General features: G+C 44.9%; 1 protein-coding gene across 2 annotated transcripts in view; it reads right to left on the bottom strand.

Moving 5' to 3' along the window:
- Nucleotides 1–588: 588 nt before the first annotated feature.
- The window catches only part of LOC135372520 (ankyrin repeat, PH and SEC7 domain containing protein secG-like), a 72,786-nt gene continuing 45,789 nt past the window's right edge, over nt 589–27,585 (bottom strand). For both annotated transcript variants that reach the window (XM_064606121.1, XM_064606122.1), the window contains exons 6-8: nt 26,430–26,492; nt 14,765–14,980; nt 589–7,811 (exon numbers count right to left, since the gene is read on the bottom strand). In XM_064606121.1, the coding sequence (XP_064462191.1) occupies nt 7,785–7,811; nt 14,765–14,980; nt 26,430–26,492 (306 nt within the window). In that variant the 3' untranslated portion in view covers nt 589–7,784. The remainder of the gene's footprint in view (nt 7,812–14,764; nt 14,981–26,429; nt 26,493–27,585) is intronic.

Here is a 27,585-nt window from a genome sequence, read left to right as displayed (position 1 = left end):
AACTGTGCACCAAAATGAGTTTGATTTGATATTCATTCGTTCCTTTGCCGCACACGTCCCTATAATTCGTACTCCCCGAGCACGTGAAAAGGTCATCGTGACAAAGTGACGTTGAGATGCGCGGGTGGAATCAGCTGTGGTGCGAAGATGACTGCCAAGAAACCTCGTAGATCTCCCCGAGACCGTTTCTCGTCGAACTAGGGACTTTTTACGCATTGTCTAGGGAACTTGGAACACGCGTGTTCATCGATCGTCTGTTTCATTCATGGACAGCGTGAAGGATAACTTGCATTTTTAAAAAAAGGCTCCTAGCAGCACAGACGGCCTTTAGAGAACATGAGTGCCAGTGGCGTACCTCACTACATGAAACTTTCGAGAATAATTTAGGAGCCGTGAAAAGTTATAATTCGACACAAAATTGAATCCGATAATCCATTGCGGATGTACTTTATCTTTGCTAACACTTTCATTTAACGTGCGTGCATCTTCTTTCCGTGCGGTACGTGTAAAAGAAAAAAAAAAGAAAGAAGAAATCCCGAGAAACACATACCAAAGGCAGACATGACAAGATCATAGTGACGTACTGAGTATCTTTTAAAAACCTTTATGCATAGTGAAACAAAGTATGTGCAAACATTCATCAATGGTGGACATTTCCCCAGCAGACAGCAAAACAAGGCACACACATCACCGAAAGGGGTAACACTTTATAGGTAGGGTATGACTTTTTCAGGTAAACACCTTTACTGGTTCGAAAAAGAAAGCGTTTTTTTTTTTTTTTTAATATGCAATTTGTGGTGAAATCAGGTGCTACTGATACATTTTGGGTTCTATAGTCTCTTTTTTTTTTTTGCTTTCTGTCCAGCAAGCCGCCTGCGGTTAATGTGCATATCCCATCCTATGCCTCGTCAAACATACATACCTTGTGATTCATAGGAGCCAGCACCACGTGCATGTTGTAACACAAAATGTGTGTGGTGTGTTTTTACGCCGCTGTCGGTTGAATGTGGCTTATGGCCGTCATTTTCTTCATAAAGTTAGAAAACCCAACTCATCGAATTGTTCGGTTTGTGCAACGGTGGAGAATAGTGAGCATATTATAATGCACTGCACTAGGTATGCATCTCAAAGAGCTACCCTGAAAGCTACACTTGCTCGACTAGACAGCAGTGCCTTTAGTATAGCGAAGGTGCTGGGACTTTGGGCACCGAACACGAGGGATGCTGCCTTGGCGGCACTTGTGAAATTTGTTCAGAGTAGTAGGATGGACACCACCTTTTAGGATCGTCTGTGCATGATCTTGTGATAATTATGAATAGTGGACTTCTAGTGAACATGTGAATAGTGAATAATTGTGAATAGCAGACTGCTAGTGAACATGTGAATAGTGGAGTTCTGAATAGCGAACATGTGCCTAGTGAATAGCGAACTTGCGAGTAGAACACATGGAAGCATTTTTGGGGAGTGGGGGGGTGGGGTCGGGGTGAGAATTTATGTTAGGAGTAGCAGAACAAGTCAGAAGACCAGTTCAATTTCTCCGTTTTTTTTTCCGTTACAAACAAACAAACAAACACAAAAGGTGTTCCGCATACTTGTTGCAATCACGTACACACATTCGTATTAATTGCTCTAGTAAATAGTGCGCATGATAGGTGGTAAAACCTGATACATGACTGGAATTTGGGGTGAAATCGGGTTTAACCTCGGCCGATCCTAAACCAATTCAGGAGTGAATAAATCTGGGGAAATCTGGGTTTTACCCACAAAAAGCAAGACCCCATGACTTGTTTGGGTTCAATGTCTTTCTCGGATTCGGGGGGAATCAGGTGCTATTTTGAAACCTGAAATTCGGGGTAAAATCGGGTGCTATTAATACAATCTTGTGTTGTTGGGTACTTTTTTTCTGTCCAGCATGCGACATCTAGTTAGAGGTGCACATGTTGGTCGAATGTGCGTTCATAGTGACTCGTAGTCATAAACACCACATGACGTAACATTAAATGTGCTTCGCATAGTTTATTGTTGCACTCAGATGGTATTTTCATCAGATGTGTTCGCAGATTGCTACCAATCATGTACGTGATACACGACACAACACAATACGTGATCGGAATTCGGGAAGGAATAGGGTTTAACCCAAATTTGTCTGAAACGAATTCAGGAGGGAAGTATCGGGTTTCACCCAAAAAAAGTCAGACCCTATTTTCGAGTTGCGAATGTAAAATGCTATAAAATATAGAATGTACATCCCTTGTGTGCCATTACAGTTCCATGGACACACTGCAAAATTACGTGATATTACACAACAATAAACGTTCGCGAATCGAGCAGCAGCAGGCAAGTATACAAGAACTTTGTGTGGTACAAAATTAGAATAGAATGAGAGTGAAATGTCTCCCTGAAATGCAATTGAGCCGACATTGTTCTCCCTGAGATGGCCACATTTTCGATAAAATCTGCACGTTTCTCTGTACGGATCCTTCTTTTGTTGAGATGACATGAGCTAAAATGACAACAAACAAAACAAATTTCTTTCGAGGGTACATATTTGTACTAGCTACAGCTGGAGAATATACATTTTATAGATGTTTTTGTAATGTGCTGTGTTTTGTCGAATCAATATACAAAATAAGCGATATGAACTGTACCCCAAGCAACAACGTGCATATTTCAGGCAAAAGCCAATAGCTGTAGGGTGGAAAGAGTGAATCTAATGTTTCATGGAAAGGACAACCGCAACATCCCAGGTAGGCCCCCGAACTCCACCCACCCTCCTGCCTGATTTTCTTGCAAAAATTCTACAATGTGGATCTCAACTACGTTCTGCTTTATACACCTTCCCACTGTGGTGTGGGATGAACCCTCAGAGAGTAATTGACAGTACAAAAAAAAATATTCAGCTTTAATTTTTTTATAGCATTCAGAGTTTTGACGATGTTTGGAACATAATTTTGTGGCACATGGTTGTTTGCACACTACTATGGTTATAAATACAAATGCTACCCTTCCCCTGAAAAAAAAAAGTGGTAGTTTTGAAATGAAGATTTCATGAAAAAAAAGTGAATAATGAAATTATGATTCACACTAAGTGCTCTGCTGGTTTTCATTTTTACACAATCAGGTATGCAATACTCAGACATACCAGATATCTGTCTTCTTTCCCTGTCAATAGACATCTGTATTCTTCAAAATTTACTTGCTATTCGTATTTGCACATGGCTGGCAAGAGCACCATGCTTTTGCATGAAGCACACATTTTATAAAGCCGCAAAGAAGAGCAGTTTCTGTTAAAATATTGGCGGCTTGTGTCCTGCGGTTCTTCCCTTAACACTTCCTTGTGTGTTTAAAGCCTTGTCTACAACATATTTAAGTGTGTTCACACTAGGATTCCTCAGGTATACCACAAAAGAAAATACCAATTCAAGAGTACTGGTTACTAGCACACAACCAGCGCTATAGAACCTAGCGACACAAGAACAGTCGCTAGGTTCCGACCCCTATGGCAGCACGTGTGGATGCAGTAATCTTCATATGTGCTGTGTAACTTAATGTTCATGTCACAACAATGCTGATGCAAGATCAGGCAAAATGCCTAAAAGCTATGACATGCAGAGTGAATGGGAACAGTGGTTCCCTTTTTAAGTAACAATTATATCACCCGATAGCAGCTAACTATTTAAGAAATATATGTAATATATAGTATATGCCATGTATTACTTTTTCTTAGTCAAAATAAGGTACCTCAGCACACACAGAAACAAATGTGGTGCATAAGATGGCGCAAATTCACTGCAGACATAGAAGCGTGTACTGTCATCTTACGTTACTGTATGCTGACACATACCTACTGCATCACAATGATAAAAATCTCACAAACATAACAATACTAGATGGCTAGTCCTGTAAAACTTTAAAAATCTCCGCCTCGCAAAAGAAAATCTGAGGCCATCACAACAAATGCAAACATATTACTCCATATTAACAAAACAGCTCATAAACCTGCTACATAAACCAGACTATAGGTCGACATTCTTTTTCCCAAAAAATTTAGGCATGGAAAATTGTCCTGTTTTGTTGTTTAAAAAAACTGTCCATGAGTCGGTCAATAGGCAATGCTTTTTCTTTTTTCGTTTGCTCTTCTTTTCTACTTCACAGAATTGACCTATAATCCTGTTTATGTGGTAACGCAAAGTGTCTTTTCTATGCACTAACACATATTGCAAAGACAAAAATAACAGACATATGACACTTCAACACATGTAGTCACAAAATGCACCCTAAATACAGCTAGTAAAGCAATGTCACGAAACAAAGATAAAAGTGTGCGTGATACATTACTAATGGACACGTGACAATCTCGCGCAAGTTTTATCAACTCAAGTTACAGGTGGAGGGTTGGTAGGAATGTCATCTGTACAGACAACAGTGGCAAGAGCATAACTAGAGCCTGAAGTTTTCGGGAAATATTTTTTTCGAAATTCGGGGGGTTAAAATCGGGTAAACAAACGTGTGCACTAAATTCATGCGAATTCGGGTGGAAAAACTTCCAGTATGCTAAATTCGGGGAGAAATCGGGCTCAGCTACTCAAACTAACTGTAGCGGTTTGGTACAAACGGTGATGTAACTGCATTTGCTGCCAAACAATTAAGTTAGTGCCTTCCTATAGATGTCCCAGTGAGGGCAGTTTGCCAGGTAAAAATTGGGTTTCACCCTAAATAGGCAACCTTCAATTCGGGGTGCAAATTCGGGGAAGAATCGGGAAAAACCCTAAAACTCCAGGCTCTAAGCATAACGTGCAAAGTTTGCAAATCCAACGAAAGTCGCATCCTAATGTAGAGTGACAATCTCAGAAACACGAAACCCCACCCTCGTCCGTCGCCCATCGGTAATCCCTCCTTGGTCCTGACCTTCAGGGTGAGCCGCACCCACACATACATGTGACGGATGTGCACACATTGACTCGAAAGAATGAAAAAAATTATTTCCACTAAAACTTTATCTTTTGACATGTACTTTACGTCTTTCTGTAACTGTAAGGAAGGTGTGCTTGAGACTTTTCTGAATGGTATCAGATTGCGCGATGTTTGGCAACCTCAACGCTCACGTCATTTTTTTTTTTTTAAATCAGGTCCCACGTGAGCAAATGCCAGGTACACTAATACTGACGGTGTGTAGATAAGGCACCAGATCAGACTTTGAGCATATGTAGAAATGAATATGATATCCTGAAGTGGATTCGTAGTCGATATCCTGAAGTTCAGTTTGGAACGAACCATGAAGTTCGCTGAATTTTTTGGGGGCACTTGAGTCCATGTCCTTGCCTGTGCACCAAGGCACAACACTAAACACCCATCTTTCTCACTTCTGTTGCTCACAAAATCAAGAGTAAAGCAGTCCAAAAATTTAACTACAGCAAACTATACTGAAATAGGAACCCAGAGTCACGGAACAATAAGGCCAGCACAGAACAAATTGTCTCTTGTATTGTCCTTATTGCTCTACGTCTCTGAATCCTGATTTCAGTATGCCCCAGCATGTCTGCATCCCTTCCCTTCCCTTTTCTAACAGTCTACGGATGTCTGACAACGACAACGACAACGGCCAGTAAGTGCTTGTCGTTGTCTGTGTCTTGTTCTTCTTCGCCGTTCGTATGACAAGCTTACCAAAAATTAAGCATTTCTTCAAAGATTCTTTGCACAGCCAGTTAAAACACTGATGCCTATCCCTCCTGCAGGCAGAAAATAAAAAAAAGTGTGCTTCCTGTGTTTCAGATGAACACAAGATGCTAAGTGGATGTGTTGAATGCGCAGTGCTTGTATTAGAGGCTGAATTTGCACTTTGGCACGCATACACACCACGGTGAAGCAGCAACGGTGACATAAGCATATGTATCATACTGTTCTGCTTGTGGACTATGCTTGAGCACCTCCATAAATGTATTCTAACAGGAAAACATGTCCCGATGTGGACCGAACTTTTTCCAAAAATTAACTTCAATGCCACTTTTCACTTTCAGAGTATTTTTTTTTTTCAAAGATTCAAAAGCATCAAACCACACAGTGCTGCCACTGTACTGCCTCCAGGACTTGTTCAAGTTGGGTACATATTCCAAAGCCTATTATAAAATACCACATGATGAATACACTAAGGCTTATGTTTCACTGTTGGTTTCTCCGACCGGTAGGACATTTGCTTTTTCTTTTGGGGAGAGAAAGCTTTTGGTCTTTGTAGAATATACACAAGATGTGTCCTGTCACAGATTCTTTTTGCCACCTAGTAGTACAGTATAATGATTGTTCAGGAATGTAAGATGCGTATTTTTTCGAGGTCTGCGCAACCTTCACAGCCTTCTACATGCTCTTCAGTCATGTTATGCAAACATGAACTTTGCTTCAGTAAAGACAATGCAGCGTAACGCATTGAACAGTTGCGCTTTCCTGCGTTCAGGGTATAGAGGTTTCACAGCTTTTAGGGATTTAATGAAAGCCTAACAACTTCTAGGAGAAACGAATAATGAGATTTACACTTATTGGACAGCGTATGCTGTTTCTACTATGTCACGCCCACTAGGCAATGCTAGACACCACAATTACTGAGTGAGCCCGTTTCTGAAGCCTCGGGAGCAGCTGGATACCCGGTGTGTTCTGTGTGGATCTTATTTTTTTCAGGGCAATACAGTGTGATAAACTTCCTAAGAATTTCTCTGCATTCTCACAAGCCTCATACAATACACAATCATGGTTTGATGCTTTGCGCTTTCTTCTTGGAGCATTGACTACGAGCATAGCAATGGTTCAAACCTGGGCATTAAACGTGACAATTTAAGCCCCAAGCATTTCAGCGGTGGACAATTAACATTTACGCAAAGTGATATTTACAAATCTGCGGGATTCTTACAAATCCGCGGGATTCCGTGGGCAAGAGAAAACAAGCAAAAGAATGGTACAGCATTCTCCCAACACTGCTTACCGGCTTGTCCTGCACGCTTTTCTAGCCTTCTGCAACTTTTCAGCACGCAAAGACAAGTTCAGTGACAATTTCCCTCTGGGTGTTCCTGTCATTAAACTTTCTTCTGTCACAGCACGTTCAGCCATGCAAGTGCCAGCAGTATTACAGCCGCATCTGATAGGGTTTACCCCGCAAAGATGTTGGAGATTGATTGTGATCCTTACATAATTCTGTAATATACTGAATATTCACCAAAAAAAAAAATTAAAACAAATAAAAACGCAGTTCGCAGGGAAACAGCAGCTTATGGGAGACACGGTACATTCCGCGGAATCATGAAAAGCTAGGGGGATTCAATTATTTATTTATGTATTTCATGGTACCCCAAGTGTCCTAATGGACATTACATACATGTTATGTCCATGTTACAATGGACATCACATGATAATGTTATGCTAAAGATAAGCAGAACATTCTTTAACATAATTTCAGACTGTGGACGCTAAATCTCATATCCTGGATTTCTACTTTACAAGTCGCATCTCCCAGCACGTTCAGGATGATGATGTCACTCCGGCGCCATAGAAACAGTCTTGAAATGACACACCACGTTCAGGGTAAACTAGCTTCACACAGTGTGACACAACTTCAAACATTCTTTCTCAAATCCAAAAGGAATGGAAGGGAATCAACATATATTCTCTCTTGTGAAGAAGTGTGGTCCTAGCTGTGGATACCGAAGAGATGTTGACATTGTATGCCATTTCTTTCTGACTTGCTCTTCGGTGGCCGAAGAAATCCCTTCATGGTCATGGTCATGAGGCAGAAATTGAGCTTACAGAGCAGGCAGCCACCGAAGCACCTACAATGAATGAAGCCACGATCACAAAACTGGTTGCTGCAAGCAAAGACAGCACATTTGACGTAGTACTATATGGGTTATTCAAGCTAAAGTCGAATAAAACATGCGCTTTTGTAGCTTCACTTGTAGTACACTGCAATCCCATTAATTCTTTCAGATAATTTGAACTGGTGTTTATTCGAACAAGATTGCCCGACTCGGTTCAGAGTTGCCCGGCCGTGCGCAGCCCTGTGTGCAGCTGCAGTGTCGAGTAGGTATTTACTCGTTAAGTGTCAGTGGAATCTCTCTAAACGGAACCTCGAGGGATCTGGAAAATATGTCCCGTTTATGGGGAGTTCCATTTACTGAGTTATGCGTGAGATCTTAAATGGTGTAATTTCCAGGAGTGCAGAAGCTGTAAGCAGTCTTTATGCACATTACTGCATCAAAGACAAGGAATACACACACAACTTTCAACTTTATTTATTTATTTTTATTTATTCTAGTCCTCATTGAGATGTTCCACCTTCACACAAAGAACTGGCCCATTCATTGGGGTATTCTGACTTTGGGAATGCTTTATCCACAGTAGCAAGCATTTTTCAAGCTCTTCGTAGTCACTGAGTCCAAGTCTTTTTCTTTGCTGTCCAAATCATGAAGCACTAAAGGCATCATGTAGCTTGTCCTTTTTGCTAAGAGTTCTTGTTAGCGTAGTTTTTCGCGTGCCTTACTTCAGCGCAAGCGCCGTTTTTCTGTAGCAACCACTCTCAAAATTGTCGATAACTTCGATCCTACTTTGAAGATCAAGAGCACAATGTGCGCACTTCTGTGATGCCGTTGGAAAAATTACACTTACTACTGTAAATGTACTAATCCTAATCATGGCCGTACCGGAGGAAGAGAGCTCAAGCTGCGATGCGCGTTGCGATGATGCCTTTGAAATGTTCAGTCAGTTCTGTTATCGGTTCAGTTTACCTAGTGGTGTAAAAATTTTTGTTCCGTTTCATGAGAAAACTTTTGCATCGCATAAATACGAATCCAAACAACCTCGCGGCTGTTGTTCCGTTAAATCAGTAATCATAAGGTCCTTACTTACGGAAGAGACTTTTGTACCAGAGGAAAGAAAAACAAAGAGCGAATCACCATAATGGTATGTGCAAATGCACGGAACGATGCCACTTACTCGTGGTGGGCAAAGCAAGTAAGCCTCACTGTTTTAAGGCGATCAAGAACCTTCCTGTTGAGAATACAGCTAACAGAAAGGTGTGGATGACAGCCAGGATTTTCTCGAATTGGGTTGGTGACATTCGCGTTTGTGGGGTTCATGACCCTTGAGTTCCGGCTGAACAAAATTAATGCAAGCTCGCGTAAGATTATTTTCTGCTGTGAGTTATTGGTACTTGCCTGAAAAAAGATTTTGGAATGAATAAGTCTCTCATAATTCCTGCATCGCATTGCCGCGTGAACATGCAGCAAGGCCTAGCAAGTCATGACACATCTCTGATGATGCTAGTATGCGATGTCAATGCATCAAGTCCCTCATTAAGACAGCTCCAGGTTGTATACCAAGTTGCAACCTTGAACTTCCCTGACTTTTCCAGGTTTTCACTGACTATTTAAAGTGAATCCCCTGACCAAGACAAAAGGGAACTGTGGGCCTGTTGCTACATTTTGATACCCCCTGGATCTCTCATAAAACAGATCATATGTTGAGTATTAATGAGGCTGCCCTACTTTTCTGAGCTTGTCGCATTGGCGAATTGAAATGACGACGACAATGTTGCTCCTGTGTGGCCACTCAACCACTGATCGGCACTCGCAGTTCGCTGTGCATCGCCACAGCAGTTGTCTGCAATTTTCCCTGATTTCTGCTGCTTTTTTTTGCAAATTGCCGGACAGACCCAAGACTTTTCCAATCACATGAAAATTCCTCGACAATTCACAGTTTTCCAGGCTGGTAGACACCCTGAGCTCCCAATAGTTCCAACTCCACCTTTATTCTAATGAATCTTTGGTCCCCTTCGCGTATGAATTCACAGGACTGCACTGTGTAAAGAGGTCATTTCAAAGTGACTCTCATTTGCAGGCAGCTACAAAAAATGGTGGAGTAGGCTACTGACAACTGTGCAGAAGGGAGAAGGAAGCAATCTAGAACGTCACAATCTAGGACGTCAGTAATCCAGAAAATGTGGGTTCGAGTCCTACAGCTGGCTAACCTTTTCAATGACTTTCATCTTTCACAGAACGTCAAATTTTGGATGTGATTTTTGTGCGCACTATGCATTATTGACATCTGGCCGGTTTCACATCAGTTCAGGCATGGAGGTCCCATCGCCCTCCTGGATTTTCATTATTTTTTTATATTTAGAAGCTCATCAAACATGATGATTAACAGCGGTAAAACAAATAATTTCTACCAAATAGTTTTCGTGCAAAAAAATTGAGAAAATCTGGCCCTGAACTCGAGTGTGTCAGCTTTGACGTGTATGCATGTGTATATCTCCTGAGTTTTAAAAGATATTGTAGTGAATTTTTTTATGCTTTAGTATGCGTACAGGTGAGCAGTCAGAGCGCAAATTTTGGCGCGCAGTGAAAAATGGCGAACATGCTCTCTCTCGCAGTTTTGTTCCAACTTCGATGCGTGATTTCTCTGGCTGTAGATGTCCCTCATTACCATACTTGGTATCAGTTCATTCAGCTTTTAATGCTCTTTCATCTACATATCTATTGTGTGTATCCCTCCTACAGGCATCAGCTGAAACAGGCATATGTTTAGGCACATTTAGAAAAAACAAGGATTTTGTGGATCCATTTCTCGAGAAGGCCCCTTTTGATTTCATTTATATTTTGGCAGGACATGGCCCTTTCATCTGATGAAAAAAATTCTGCTTTAAAAGGCGGACACTGGCGATTAGCGCGTTAAGACTCGGCCCTACTCTGCATGCATACGTGCCGGAGCCCGGCTGGCGGTACCGTGGGATGGCGAATCTCTGTCGATGTCATACAAGCAAAGGGACAACCTTGTGTAATCAAACGTGGTAGTTTATGTCGACGTATTTCGAGGACTGTGGAAGCAGTATTTTGCAATGACAGCGACAAATTCAGTTTGTGAATGTTCCTCGGCCTCCACTTTCCTATGTCTTGCTTTGCCACGCATGCGAACTCTTCAATAGCGATGGAAGCTAACAGCAAGTGTGCTGAATCGTGACACATGTCTTCGTTCACCACACCAAAACTGTACGTTTCCGTGCCAGCTGTTACCACACATGTGAATACGGAAATCTGTTTTTCCCCAGTGGCACGCTCGTATTTCGCTAGGCATAGCTACTGTCCAATTTTCAGCAGTGCATTATGTGCATCTTGGAAGGTGGATTAGTATTTATCTCCCATATGGCTTTGCTCTGAACGTCTCTAATGTAATTATGACAAATGTGAGAACCCGGCCACTTCCTTGGTTCTGTGAGGAAATGTACTGCTACAACTTCAGCACAGAACACGTGTTTTGTGATGAAAGCCCTCTGCATAACTTAAAAATATCGTAAAATGAAGTAAAGAAAGCTTCGTAGGAACTTGCGGGGACAATGGAAAAAGCAACTCTTAACTCGATATTTATTTGTACGATATGCGTGTCACCGTGTAGGCAGTTTGCAAGAGAGAGGTTTTACCTTTGCTGACCATTTAGCCGTTGAAATACGGCTTTACGGCAACGTAGGATTTCATTCAGATGCTTTGTGGGAAGGAACAAACTTCGAGGCGTGGATTCTTTCTTCAGCAGTATGTCAAAAGTTTGCCGACGAATAGCTCAGGTAAGGCTAAGGCCAGACATACTTGCCCAAACAAAGGACACATTGACAGGAGGCCCGCCATCCCTCCAGTCAGGCTCCGACACGTACCCACGCAGAGGAGGGCCGCATTTTAACGCGCTAATCGCTAGTGTACGCCTTTCGAAGCTGAATTTTTTTACGTCAGATAAAAGGTCTAACATCGAGCTATGTCCTGATAAAATATAAATGACCTCAAAAGGAGCCTTCTTGAGAAACGGATGCACAAAATCCTTGTTTCTTCAAGATATGCCTAAACATTTGCCTGTCTCAGCAGATACCAGTACTATGTATACGCACGATAATTATATCAAATGAAAGAGCATTACAAGCTGAGTGAACTGACACCAAGTATGGTAATGAAGGACATCTACAGCCAGAGGAATTACACGTCCCGTTGGAACAAACCTGCGAGAGAGAGTAAGTTCGCCATTTTTTGTAGCACATAGCGTTGCGCCTGCACGCCAAAATTTGCACTCGGACTGCTGAATTTTGACGAAAACTAAATTTAAGAACGTCAGGCTCTAATTGTACAGTGCTGGACAAACGTTTAACGAAGACACTCCTGCACATTCCTTCCTCAGAGTGACACGCTAGCGGCGAATGGGCCCATGCAGGCTTAAAGACATGTGCCCAGTAAACCCAGTCACCCATTTGCAAGTCCGTACGGAACCATTCGCTGCTACCGCGTCATTCTGAGGAAGAAATATGCCGGAACGTGTTCCATAAACTTTTGTCCAGCACTGTGCATTTCTGGCTTCTTTGACGCAAGCCAGACATCCGTTACATCCGTTTATTACAATCTTCAATATAACAATAACTCTGATAGTACAATCAAATTGTCAGCTCCCGTCAACTCTCCCATTGAAACACGTGTAAAGAAAGCTCCGTTTGTACAATCGTCAGTGGAATGCATTGCTCGCGTACAACAATGGGGTTTTGTCCCTGGCGCGGACAAAAGATGTAAAACGTTTTGGAACTAGGCTCCTATTTTCACCCAATAACGCATGTACGCTTCCTTGGAATTCTTCAAAGGTCGTTGGACCAAGGTCACACAGAGCGGAAGGATTAGCGAGTCACGAGATGCGGCTGCACAGCTAACAAGCGCGGGACAGAGCCGTATGCTCTGGCGCAGAAGAGGCTGTTTTCTCCTCCCCTTTTCCCTCTCCACTTCGACAGTTCGGGACAGTTGGTCAACGTCGCCCATCGTGCGCACACTTTCGCAGCAGCCATGGCGTCTGCCTCTTCCGGAAATGCACTGAAGAGGAAAGCAATCAGCCTCGAGACAAAGTTCAGCATCCTCGATGACTATCGTTCCGGGGTTCCTGTCAAGACGTTGGTTGCAAAATATGGTCTGTCACAGCGAACCATCTCTACCATCATCAGAAACCGGGAGAAGATTCGTTCTTCCGCGACAATGGATTGTGCGTCCGGAAAACGAAAGCGAATGCGGGGAGTGGCACTGCCGGACGTCGAGGACGCTCTGTACAAGTGGTTTGCGGAGGTCCGTGGCCGAAACCTTCCCGTAAGTGGCGCCGTTCTTACCGCAAAGGCGAAGCAGCTAGCGTTTTTGTTGGGACATGAGGAGTTCAGTCCTGGCAATGGCTGGCTGCATCGCTTCAAGGAGAGACACGGCATCAAGTTCAAGAAAGTCGTGGGAGAGGAGGCATCCGCTGACATCTCGGAGATCGAGGAGTGGTTGGACTTGCATGGCGCAAAAATTGCGTCGTATGACGAACGTGATGTCTTCAATGCAGATGAAACTGCTCTGTTTTTCCAGCTTCTGCCGTCACACACTCATGCGCTGAACAACGAAGCGTGTGCCGGCGGCAAGACGAGCAAAGCACGGGTGACCGTCTTGCTGTGCTGCAACATGGATGGTAGTGATCGCCAAAAGCTGTTTGTGTTTGGCAAGGCAACGAATCCACGAGATTTCCGAAAGAAGATCCTCCTACTGCTGGACAACTGCAGCGCGCACCGCATCAATCCGCGGCTGACGAACGTGGAGCTGTTTTTTTTGCCCCCGAACAGCACCTGTAAGACTCAGCCCCTGGACATGGGAATAATCGCCAACAACTTCAAGGTGTGCTACAAACGCCGAGTGATTGAAAGGGTTCTTCGCGACCTCGGTCCCCACCCGTCAGCATCGAGCGCGCCACTGACGAAGATCGGCCTGGGCATGGCCGTGCAGATGATGTACGCGGTGTGGTACGAAGTGACCTGTCAGACGATACGGAACTGCTTTGTAAAAGCCGGAATATTCATCCCTGATGAGAACGCAAGACTGTTGGCAGACGATACAGCAATTGCTTCTTCCCGAGCAGAAGTCAAAGCAGCGTGGGAGCGGCTTGCGCCAACGGACAACGCGGGTCTTCAGGACTTCCTGGACGCGGACAGCTCCGAACCGACACGCGAAGAAGTGACAGACGCCTCCCTTATCCAGGAAGTGTGTTCGACCCATGGTCCAACCGAAACTGAGTGACCCAAGTGAGAGTGACGACGAATGTGAGGACAGTCACCCCGTCACAGAGCAGCGCATGATGGAAGCGATCTGTGACCTGCGAAAGTTCGTGGCTTTCCGTGGTCTCGACGAAGACTTCTTTTTGTCTCTAGACAAATTTGAGAAAGCTGTCACGAACAGCGGTCCCAAGCTGAAGCGAGCGTCATTACTTTCGTTTTTTAAATAAAACCAGTATGTTCATCTGAACTATTGTTTTTCTCGTTCATATTCAGTTTTTACCGGATATCACATTACTATTTCGCGGAGCTTGCATTTGACAATACTCCGATATAACAATTGAATTTCCGCGTCATCGACACCATTGTTATGAACGGGCTCATCTGTATTTCAATCACACTTTTGAATAGTCCGACAGGTCCCCGCACATACTTCTGGACTGTTAACGTAAGCCAACATTGCCCTTTGATATTTGTGTGTAGATACGATGAAAGAAAATACATAAAATTCTTTGAGGGGAAAAAAATCAATACATGATTTTTCACTAAATCACCCCTCTAAACAAAGATGCAGGCTCTATTTGTGCACTCATGATGGAACAATGTGAAAAACTTCTTGTACTGTAAAATACTGACCCAAGTCATTCTATACTATTTTGTACTACTTCACTCTCGCAAAATATGAGCCAAACTTACTGAGGTCCTATTGGGTGGTACTAAGTCCCTGGGCAGCTTTCCAGAGCCATTGACGATGTTCATAGGTGCAGAACTGCTCACTAGGTGTTTCACAAACACTTCTTGCACTTCTTCACTGCACCCAGTCTCTGACATCATACAGGCCATGTGAAGGGCTGTGTTGCCAGCCTTGTTCTTCTTCACCAGAGCATTCATGTTTCCATAGCTGGTGAACACCTGCAAGGAAACCACAAGGTTATCTGAAAGCGTGATTGCACAAAGTTCATAACAAGGCTCCAACATTGGATGCTGAGTATTTAATTTAATAAGATTTTTAGGAAAGCAACGTTGTGCCTTCCAACACCAAAAGTGCTGTAACAGAATTACACTGCTGCTGCTACTTTGCAAAGAAAAAGAAAAAAAAAAGATTAAAAAGGGGAGATGTCGTCTTTTGTCAGTGTTTCCCGATGGGGTGAGCCCTAGTTTTGTGGTGAATGTGAAGATACAAGCAAAGTGGTTGATGTGCCACTTAATATTTGAGTGAACTGAGCATATGCAGATGAGCGTAGTGCATGCTTTTGTACGAACATATGCCAGATGACATTTAGGAGAAATGCTATTAGGCAACTTCGAGGAGGAAGAGGAGGAGGAGGTGTGATGGTGATGATTCATGTTTTATTGGTGCAGCCGCAACTAGAACATATTAATAATCTGAATGCAATGATAAACTATGCTAAGCACATTTCATGTTACGTCATGCAGCGTTTGTGATTATAAATCTCCAGGAATGCATGTTTGTGTAATACGTGCACCTTTAACTACAGGCCGCTTGCTGAACAGAAAGAATAAAGTAATCTGATAAAACCTGATTGTATCAATAGCACCTGATTTCACCCACTCCCTCCCCATGAAACTAGGAAGGACATTTAACCTGAAAAAGTAAGACGTTATTGAACAAGTAGTGATTTCACGGGGATTTAATTTTTGCGACTTTCGTGAAAGCTATCTTTTCGTTAAATCAAAGTCCCGCAAAGTAGGTGACTTCCCGAAGAACTAAGTGGTGCAGTATCAAGGTACAGCGAAATTAAGGTCCCACAAAACATTCACCAAATGTGCCTTCGTCCAAATTTGTGAATTACTAGGACAGCAAAATTAACCACTTATACAGTATGTTCCTATAGGGACCATGCGACACCTAAAAGGGGTGCACTGCTCCATCACGCCAGCAGCGGTCTTGGGAGTATCCGACGCGTTACCACACCACCCATCGTATGCATTCTCAAGTGGAACCGTACATTTGTGTGGTGATTCCCGTAATTAGGAGGGCTGATTTTCGAAGTGCGAAGAATGTGGAACCTTTCAGGGGCGCTAACAAAGAGAAGGGAGACAAACTGCACAGAAGCAACCCCCATATTTACAATGTATCTAATACCCCTGTCACAGGGCAAACCAAATGGCATTCCCAGTAAGTGACAGTCGCACCGTATGTCATTCGTTTGTCTTGTATCGAGCTACACGAAGAAAGAGAATGTCATTCGCAAATTATGTCAATGTCGACAATTAAGACACCAGGGGTGACCGTATGAAGCATTATACAGCCCTATTAGTTATGTTTTTATTTCTTTTGCTCGAAAGTAAGGAAACAATAGATTATTTCATAAAATCGTTGCTGTTTCAAAGACACCTAGCTGGCTAAGTACCACAAGCAAAGACAACCAAGAAGCCTATCTGCACCGCACTTGGCAACGTGGTGACTGGGAACGAGGGTGGCCCCCGAAAAACAGTCTTTGGCCTTCCTTCCTTGGTGTCAAAAGTTCTCAAATTTGTAATAAAATATTGGAGTACAACTTTTCATTCGTCTTTCATTTCTTCAAACGGTTTATCGTTGTTGTTTTTGATACCTATCTACCACGAGGGTGTGCTGTCGGTGTGAGAGAGAAAAGCGAATGAGTTCCCCGAACTCATTCGCTGGGCGAATATCATTCACATGTATTGCCATCTGATTTCACCGTGTCACACGAAACTAATGTCATTCACTGCGAATGTCATTTGCTGGGAATGATATTCAATTTACCGTGTGACACGGGTATAACAGTGCAGGAGGAGATACAGCCACTCGCGTCTGTCTGTGTCAAAACACCTATGAGTGATACGTCGAGAGGGTGGTTATTTGACGTCTCACAGAATCCTAGCTTGCTAGCAAAGACTAGGTTTCTGAGTCCAGCCGCTTGTGACAACATGTTTTTGACTGAGTCTCGTATTCCTTTTCATGCTTTTGGCACATCACTGAGCACATAGCTTCATCACTGAAATCTGTATTGTGCGTCCGTTTTATCCATACAGATAAAGATGCGTGGTCACAACATAATGTCTGAGCTTGTGCTGCAGTTTTTCCAATATCTTCAGAAACAATAGCACTAAAGAGATCCTCAAAGAAGAAATTATATAGAATAGGAGTTTTTAGCTCGACTACCACCGTGGGGGCTTGCGGCACGGTGGTTGTGAAATGGTCTGTGCGTAAATACAAGGTTGAACCTCCATATAGCGAATTTGTAAATGCGGCTCTTTTTCTCATTAAATAGAGGAATTCATTAAATGGAACACACCAAGCGAAAAAAAGATGGCACCCATCACCACCTGCGCCGCGCATACGGCACAACGGCATTTGTCATAAAACAGATACCAAGCTATGAAGGGCACAAAATATAAACTGTTATTCATCACATAACACTAGGTAATACGTAATTTATGCACAATATCGCTTGAAACGTTCGTAACTCTGGATGGCCTCTACTGCTTTCTCCTGGTTCTCTTGTGCGTTCACATATCGATGTTTATGGTTGGTTTACTTGCACTCATGACGGCTGACAAACGTGCAAGGAGAAAATTTCGAAAAGAAAGAGAGTACACCGCCACTGAATACTGAAAAGAACGAGAAATGGGTATCATGTAGACATTTGCGCCGATGGAACTTTGACCGCCGGCGGCTTCATGCCCATTTTACCACCACCGTCAGCAGCGTCGGCGTCAGCGGCGCAAACAAAAACAAGTAAAAAACAGCGCAAAACTGCAACCTACTGTCATCTGCATCAACAAAAGTAAATTTGACATCGCAAGGGGCATGCAATGTGAGTTTTCGCATCCGAAAACAGGTGCGAAGAGACCCTCAGTGCGCCGGTTTTGCAATGGCATCACCGTACCAAAAATTACCGACGGTGCACATGTCTACACGCTCCTTTACGGCCTGCTTACAGCACATGACAACCGCAGTAACCAATGAAAACGTACGAAGAGGGGAAGGTTTCTCCTCCTCTTCTTCGTGGTGAAAGGAAAGGACACGTGCAGAAGGCCTTCATTGCCCAGAGACTTCGTTAAATAGAGCCAACCAAACGAATATATTTCGTTAAATCGAGCTAAAAAATACAGTGGCGTCTACGGGGATGCGTAAGAGCGACAGAAATTCTTCGTTAAACAGAAGATTTCGTTAAATCGACGTTCGTTATTGAGAGGTTCGACTGTACTAAACTTTTTGGACAACATAGAAGTTCTGTTCTCACTGAGAAGACTCATCAACGAAATTACCAGGAGCAATATCACCTCTGGCGATGAAACACCCCAATCATTATCTCTTCAAATAAAGTTGTCGTTTGGTCGGTGCATCGACGGTGATGCAGTATTCAGTGGTGTTTCCCCGTCAGGAAAGCGGCAACTGTAAGTCATCTATCATTTTGCAGGTTCTCATTCAGTTTCATTGAAACTAGAACAAGAGAAATAGAATATATTTGTTCATGTTGTGCATACATACAATGGCCGAACATGTGTCACAAGTGCTGTGCACTGCGAGTCTAGTGCTGTCGTGGTATTGGAAGCATAAAAATCATGAGAAATGAAACATGTGGTCCCTAGTGAAGAGTTCTTTTAGATGTCTGCATGGTTAGCAGTGCCATAGTTCCAGTGCACACCCTGCACAGTACTGTGTGTTCCAATGCCAGAAATCTTCTTTTTCTTACGATGTTTTATTCTGACTGATAAGCTGTTGGCTCCACCAGTAGGAGCAGCTGTTCCGCAATGGGCCCAAAGTTACAAAATTTTCCAAGGTGAGATATTCAGAATATTCTAATTGGGCTTTTTGGAAACATGTTAAGGTTTGATTCAAAGATGAAATAAACAATTCAAATTCTATTTGCAGAGCCTGTAAGATATTCGTATTCAATTTGACTTCTGAATTTTGCTATTCACACAGCTCTAGAACACACATAATTATTCACACAGTGTTCCGAATTAGCGAAACGAAGTAACAGGGACCACGACTGCTCGCCTTCTTGCCCAACGAAAAACAAGTGATTTTATTCCCGTGATCACGCGCCCTACTCAGTTCCTCCTTCTCCTTTCGCAACATCCTCCCGCGCCGCCGATGGCTCTATATCCGCTTCCAGGCGATGCAGTAACTGGACGGGGCGCCGAATTTGCGATCCGTTCGCCATTGTCAGCTCGCAGGCACGGACTCTCAGAAAGTCAATTCCTCTGCAGAAAGTGGACCTGTCGTCCTTGACTGCGGGTAGCGCAGATTGTGGATGCACCTGAGCACGTGAGCCGTAAGCCTTAGAATATGCTTCAGTGAACTGTAATCGGCCAACCGCAGCGGGAGGTCCAATCTTGTCGCGACTGCCACACAGCAAACTTCTTCCGTCGGAAAGACCTCTGCATCAACCACGGGAGCAGCCGCTGAGTCGAACTCTTGCGATAGCCACCGCGGACCTGACCACCACAGCTGGCTGTCGAGCAGAGCCTTCGCGGATATGCCTCTGGTTAGCAGATCCGCGGGATTGTGTTTGCCTTCGCAATGGAACCATTGTTGCGGGTTTGTTAGCCGTCGTATCTCGGTTGTGCGGGCTGCGACGAACGGCGGCCACTTGTCAGTGTCATTCTTGACCCAGTGCAAAGCTATTGTAGAGTCCGTCCAGAAGGTGGCCTGGAGTGCTGCGATGGGCAGGGAATTGATGATGCGACAGAAAATGCGCGCAGCGAGTAGGCACCCGAGAAGCTCTAGTCGCGGTAATGTTAGAGGCTTTAGTGGAGCAACGCGACCCTTGGCGATGAGCAAGGAAACCTTGATGCGGCCGTCACTTGTTCGACTGCGAACGTACACTACGACACCGTACGCCCGTGGGCTTGCGTCTGCAAATACTTGAAGATCGAGCAAGCTGTGCTGGGATCCGAGTACCCATCTTGACTGCCGTACCTCCGATATAGTTGCCAGATCGTTCACCCATGCGTGCCATGCGTCCAGCAGTGGTGGCTGTAGAGGGGAGTCCCAAGGCCATTTTTCCTTCCATAAAGTCTGGAACAGTAGGCGCGCTGTGATGGCGAATGGAAAGAGGAAACCCCAAGGATCATACATTCGAGAAAAAAACCTGCAGTACCCCCCGTTTCGTGGAAGGGGCGTCTTTAGCGAAGGCCTGGACGGACCGCGTGGGGACCCAGATCTCGTCGAATTGTCTGTCCCACGGCACACCGAGTACACGAAGAACAGAGCCCAGTTCAGAGACGTTGTCGTATGCGATTCCATCATTCAGATATTTCTCTTGAAGGACTGGGGAGTTTGACGCCCATTTCCGAATGTCCATCCCCGCCTCTTGCAAGATGGCTCTGGTCTCCTTGTAGAAAGTCTGGGCTTCTGCGACATCCCTGCACCCGACTACCAAGTCATCCACGTAAAAGCTGGTGGAAAGTCGTGCAGCAGTGGCTGGGTAACGATGGCTGACAGATCTGAAATGGTGCTGCAAGGTTGCCGCGAGGAGGAACGGGCTGGAGGCAGCCCCAAAGGGCACTCGTGTCATTCTCCACTCCTGCAACGGCGGGTACGGGTTGGAGGCAGATGGAAGGTCGGAAACCCAAAGGAAACGAAGGGCGTCGCGATCTTCCGGCCGAATTAATATTTGGAGATATGCCTTCCGGATATCGGCAGTGAGGGCTACCGGGTGGTACCGAAAGGTGAGTAGGAGATGCAAGAGGTCACTGTTCATGTTCGGCCCCTTCGACAACACGTTGTTCAACGACGGTTGGCCAGTGATGTGGGATGACGCATCAAAAACAATTCGGATCTTGGTTGTGGCGGCCTCGCTACGTACTACAGCATGGTGAGGCAGATAGTAGAGATTACGGTCGGGATCAGGGCCAGTAACTTGTTCCGCATGGCCTTCTACGAAATATTCTCTTATTGTTTTGTCGTATTGCCGCAGAACCTCTGATGCGCTGCTAAATCGTCTGAGCTGGGCTCGGAGCCTATGCACTGCCGTTGCTTTGTTGTTGGCATCCAGTGGAAGCCCAGGCTCCTGAATCATCAAGGGAACCTCATACCGCTCTTTCGACTTTGCTATGCCCGCCTCGAAGACCTGGAGGTCCGTGCTGCACACGTGGCTGGCTGTGGGCTCGGGACTTGTGATTCCGAGCGTGTCAAGTTTCCACAAGTCTTCGGCACTACAGTCAGACTCTGGATCTCCGCAAGTGAGAAGTAGGGCACATGTCGATTGGGGGAGCCGGGTATGCACGGTCGTTGAGCCCTGTATAACCCAACCAAACACCGTTTCAACGGCAGTGAGATCCTCCGTCATCCTCAGAATTCGTCCCGTTACAAGACGCCAGTAGTTGTCTGCTCCGACCAGGATGTCAACACTTCGGGAAACGCCTGATGTTGACGCAGGTTGCAAGTCACGCTCAAGTAGCATGCATGTTAAATGCGGATCCAGCGAAGGGCTCAGGGACTTGCATATCTCGGGAATCGTTAGAGCTTCTAACTCGAAGGTGGCGTCACGGCCTGTAATGTTTACAGTGACCTTACTGCATCTGTGGCGGGCAGATTGCGTTGATCCAAACGCGTAGATGGCCAAGTCCTCAACGTCGATTGTCGCACATTGTAGGCTCATAGCGAGGTCCTCTCTGATAAAGGTCCGTTGGCTTCCGTTATCAAGCAGGATCTGGACTCTTGCCTTGCCTCCTGGGCCAGAGGCATCCACCGCAGCACTTTGAAGCAGTATGACTGTACTGTCCATAGAAGCTGGTGTTGCTTGCACTGGAGACGGCGCTGCGGCCGTTGCCGGATGGGGTTCGGCGGCTAGAGACGCTGCCACGGGCTGTATATCACAGAGTATTGTGAGATGGTGACCACTGCACTTCCTGCAAACTAAACTGGCTGAGGTTCGACAGTGGCGTGCATGATGGTAGCGTTTTGCACATCGATAACAGCGCCGCGTGGAGCTCAGCAGCCGCTTTTTCTCTTCTGGTGTTGTGGGAACAGGACAATCTTCGGTGAAGTGGTCGCTTGCACGACAAAACGCGCAATTCCTCTGGGAAACTGGAGCCGCTGGACGTTGCCCCTGGACGTTGACAGCAGCAGGGAGGGCTGCCGCGGACGGTAAGCGTGCTTGCAGGGTGCCTTCCGAATTGTCCTTCTGAACGTGGCGGGGACGGTGAAAGGCCGCTTCTTCCCTACTTTCGACTTGCACCCGCAGAAACGTAAGAAGAGCGGTCACCTGTTCCGCTGTCGAGAAAGTCCTTGTGCCGTCAGCGGAGGGAGCCCCGCCGCCACTGTTCCCGCCAGATGCAGCGTCCGCTTTCCTGCTGTGCTGAAACTGGACGAAGAGGTCGGTAGGAATGCAGCGCGTAAGCACCCTGTATAGAACGACATCGTAACTCGATCGGGGTATGCCAAGCGATTCCAAAGCCTTTGTATGCCGTGACGCCTCGTCATACAGATGACGCAGCTGGGCTACGTCACTACAGCTGTTCACCGAATGGAGGGCCAGTAGCTTATCTAGATGTTCTGCTGAGAGTAGATCTGTGCGCCCGAATCGTTGGTTGAGAGTCAGTATTGCGGTAGCGTAATTGTCCCCGCTGAGACCGATGCCGTCAATTGCTCGTTTGGCGTCGTCCGTAAGAAAAGATAGTAGATATTTAAACTTCTCTACTGGAGCTAGGGAAGCATTTCCATGAATCGTAGCGTCGTAGTGTTCCCAAAATCTTTGCCAGTCTTGCAGTTTCCCTCCGAATTTCGGGATCTGCAGCTTCGGCAGCGATACGGTGCGGCCTGCTTGAGACGGCGGATCCCCAGTCGTGTGCAACTGTTCGCGGAGGGCCCGCTTCGCTTGACTGATGGCTGCTTCGATCCGCTTTTCCTGCTCCAACACAGCGTTGTTCTCCTCATCGAACCCAGCATCGTCGTCGATGAGTTCGAGAATCTGCTGATCGAGGTTGCACAACGCGGCCTTCCGTGCAACCAGGTAGTCCATGTCTACCTCAACGCTGGCCTTTGGAATATCGGGGCGTGCGAGGCATTCTTCTAGATGCGCGATGGTGCGGGTAACCATCCCACGGATCCCAGCTCGAGTCCTCTTGAGGCGATCTAGTTGACCCTCGCGGGGCATTGTCGAGTGCAGTCGTCCCGGGTTTCGGCACCAAAATGTTCCGAATTAGCGAAACGAAGTAACAGGGACCACGACTGCTCGCCTTCTTGCCCAACGAAAAACAAGTGATTTTATTCCCGTGATCACGCGCCCTACTCAGTTCCTCCTTCTCCTTTCGCAACACACAGCTCTAATAAGAACGCTAAATAAATTATGAGTTGTACATGGAAACTGTTTAGCGACACTGCTTCTCGCCAAGCTGTGTCAAAGTAACATGGTAAGAAGTGTCAACAACACATTGGATTGAATGAGGCTTGTGCACGTGACGTCACACGCAGCCTTTGCGCGCCTTGTAGCCACATGACATGGGAAAACACGGGGATGCGTCACAGGCGTCTTTCTGCGGCTGCGGCTGGTCTTTTTACAATTTTCTCTCGTAACTGCACGCATACCGCAACAACTCACGGGATGCCCTCCTACTGTGACTTCAGTACGGCAATAAGTTTTCCAATGTCACGTGAACAAACATGACGTCACTGCACAAGCCTCATTAGAGTGAACACATGTATTGTTGTTCATCTGTTTGATATGGGTAGAGCAAAAACTAGCTTAATAGGATATCTGTGCGGTAACCAACTACCATATTTACCAGATTCTTAGGCGTACATTGTTTTGAGAAAAATTGTGCCTAAACATCGAGTACAAGCGATCCATGCGGCCCACTCCTCACTCTTCCAAAACATGACACATGCAGACGGCTGGAGGGGCAGCCGCAAGCGTCTTGAAGTCAGTGCAGTGTATGCCAAAGGGGGTCTGGCCATTAGGAGGAGCCTAAAGAAGAGGATCGACCTGTCAATCAAACTTAGGCGCATTTCATTGGTTACCGTTTTCCATGGGAGCTGCCATGACACCAAATTTTCTCCAAGATGGAGGATGGTGCTTGGAATGGCGAAGCAGAGATTTCGTGACAACAAATTTTCACAGACTACTTTAGTTTCGTACTGTGAGTATATATCCTCATGTACGCATCTGCAAAATCAGCTTCCAACTTTTGCTCCGCCATCATTATTTACGAGAAAATGGTATGTTTCATCACCAACGTTAGCACCTAGTTAAGACCGTGGTACCAAGAAAATAGCAAGGACGACGACCCTTATACGTAGGATTTTGTATTATATAATTGCATTTTGTTTATACATACATCTTTGCTCATTTTTGATTCGATCTACTTACATTACGTGATTTAAAACTTCATACTGGCAGTCGTCTGCTACGAAGACGCGGTTGTACAGCACTCCTGGCCAATCACTTCTGCCAGCAACCATTTCTGCAATTCTGAGCCTTCCCAACATGCCTCTCTCCATGCAGATGGCATTGATAAAAGTGGGCACAAAATTCATCGTTTTGGTCTGTCACCAGTGATATCCGTTTCAATCCGAATCAATTGAGTTTCTCCAAAATGGTGGCACGGTGGCACAGCAAATAACGTTGAGGTATGTAATGGATGGTAACTGGATGGATGTAATAATAGACAACTGTATTTCGACCTGTGATTGGCTAGATCCCTCAAAAAGTGGGTGGAGCCTCAGGTATAGGCAGGTCCCATTAATGGCCAAACTCCATTTGGCATACACGGCACTGCTTGAAGTCTATCCTAAACCACATGGTTGTTGGTTGCGGTACAAAACTTGTTAACTACGACAGTGCCACGTGCAAGTACAGTAGAACGCTTTATAGTAAACTGGTCAGGACCATGCCATAGATTTACTATATCAGGAGTTTTATTACATCAGGAGCATCTTAAAAATCCTTTAAAATCTCCATAACAGGGTACAAAATGGCAGTGAAAATGAAATGTTTATTGGGCTCAGACCAAAGAATATGGGCTTATAAAAGCTGGTTTTAGAAGTCTGCTTCATAGCACAACGGTATCTTGGAAAAAAAAGTTCTTGATGTTGGTCATCTGGGCATATTGCCATTGATTCTGTTTCTGGTTAGAACTGACACTGTTGCTGGCTAAAATGCGTACAAACCACACAAGACAAGTCACAAAGAACACAAACATACAGAGGCATCACTGAAGCGAATGAAGGCTACGGCAATGGTGGCACATGCAGCGCCACCACTGAACAGAGTTCTCCCCACACCTGTTCAGTCTATTTCTCTGTCCCCCACGCTTCTTACGCCAGCAACCATGCCAAATAAGTTTTACTAAAACTAGAACAGTGAGTAGTTGGTGTTTACTATATCAGAACATTAAGCCATAGAAGGCGTAATAATTCAGTTAGGACCGGCACTAGTGTTTACAATAGCTGGGTTCTTACTAAATGCGGAGTTACGATCTAACAGGGTTCTACTGAATATGCTTTGGTGATCGTTGCAAGTTTTGGAGCACAATGAAGGAAAAGTTTTTCCCATGAGGGTTTTTCCCTTCCCATGATTTTTCCCTTAATAGGATAAATTATTGTCTACGCTGAGAGAGAGGAAAACCATGCAGCACCTAGAAGGTTTTCCGTGCCAGAGACAAACATGCGGGAATGGTAGGAACAGAAAGTGTGAATCCTGGCTTTGAAGTCGACGTGCAAAGGATTTAATTGACCTAAGTGGGGCAGGTTTCACCAGTGGGGCAGGTTGTAGTTTTCATAAAGGACTTGCGAGCATGACACTTGTCCTTGACATTGGAGATCATAAGGGTGAAAGCCAAGGGCCACAACGCATTCAAAAAGTGTGGGATATAAATATGAGCACGATGGGACCTAAGACGGTTGCATGTGGGCAGTCGATAATGACAAAGAAACATGAGACAATGACACTGATGAGGAATAAACATTTGTTCATTGTCCGTTTACCACGTGGTGGTCTTTTTGATACTTTTCCGTCCGGGCATCGCTAAACTTTGGTTTCACGTTAGATTTGGGGGCATGTTAGAATTGGGTAAATATGCGATGACATGTTGCTATTTGTACCTTAAAGTGTTATACTAGCAAGGGCATGTACAGATACTGACTGACTGATACAGACTGAACAGTTTGCAGTCTTCCGAACCACATCTCGGGTTCTACCATGAAACGTTAAAACAACCACTAGTAACAGGCTAGTCTACAGTCTCAACACAAACCATCATAATTTTGATCCCTTTGGCTGTTCAAAACTGTGCTCGTGCTCATTTGCTAATACATTCACAGCATGGTAACCTATTCTGCAAAGGAACTAAAGGCATCTGGTTTTCCATACTTCTTAAAATACACTTTTCAGGGCAGACTTCTGGTAAATTATCTATTTACCTTCAGCAAGTCAAACTTCTGTGTGTGGACTGCATAGTGGATGACCGTCTCACCGACAATGTCCTGGAAAGAAGACATAAGAGAGAGATGAGCAAACATATAAGGACAGTGTAAAGGAGTATGCATGGTCAACATGGGCTTCATAGGCAATACACTATTACCCCAGCCATTGGCCAAGATGCCTAAACTGCCCCTTTGTAAAACAGGCAATACCATACAAAATACTACCATCTGATAGCACACTGACAGGCAATATACATTTTACTTTCTGCGCTCACATCCAATAGACACAGACCCAAGAACTCAGTCAGAAACTTCTTTTTGGTATCTGTGGCTCTGACGCTTCGTAAAAAAAGAGAGAGGAAGGTACAGTGTTATTCAAGAGAGGGTGCTGGCAGCAAAATTACACAAAGTAACGGAAGAACAGAAAATAAGACAGCAAGCGAGCTGGTGTGTAGTCAAGGCGAACAACGCAGTGCCTTCTCCCATCCTCAAACTTAAAGGGGCACTAAAATGAAAAAAAAAAAAACAACTTGCACTCAAATGAAAGTCAGTGTTTCAATTAGTACAAGTCAAACAAAATTAGTTCACATAATGGTACCGTTTAGAAGAAAAATGCCATGAAAACGCCATGAAAAGATTGGCGGCATCCAATGAGACAGCAGAAGAAGCGCACGCATACCTATCGAGTGCGTGTAGATTTGGAACGGGTACAGCCATAGTGTTCCGTATATGCACGCCATGATGCACACTGCTGAATTTTTCAATACTGATTCACTGAATCGTAGCCCACAACAGTTCTCGCAAATGTTCCACTGACAACATTTATCTTAACGTCCTTCGGACAGCCACACCAGTCCGCTTTGCAACGCGCACTATGTTTTTAACTGGGACTGCTCCATGGCGTGGCACGCGCATGTTCGACTAAAAACACCGATGCACGAGCTGAAGCGTTGTTCACTGCTTAGCGCCGAAGCAAGAAAGAGTCCGGTATAATTATTATTGTGGCTTGGAAACGGGATCAAGGTTTTGAATTATGATAACAAGTATGAAATTAACGTAGCGTGTAACGTAATTTGAAATGAACTTGTTTTTGCATTTTAGTGCCCCCTTAAGAATATGTGGTTCGCCTCAGTGAGGCAATTGGCTGCATACT

This window comes from Ornithodoros turicata, unplaced genomic scaffold (genome assembly GCF_037126465.1).
Source record: "Ornithodoros turicata isolate Travis unplaced genomic scaffold, ASM3712646v1 Chromosome15, whole genome shotgun sequence".
In the NCBI taxonomy this organism is placed as follows: Eukaryota; Metazoa; Arthropoda; class Arachnida; order Ixodida; family Argasidae; genus Ornithodoros; species Ornithodoros turicata.
The sequence above is the reverse complement of the archived record's forward strand: the minus strand, read 5'-3'. Positions and strand labels throughout refer to the sequence as shown.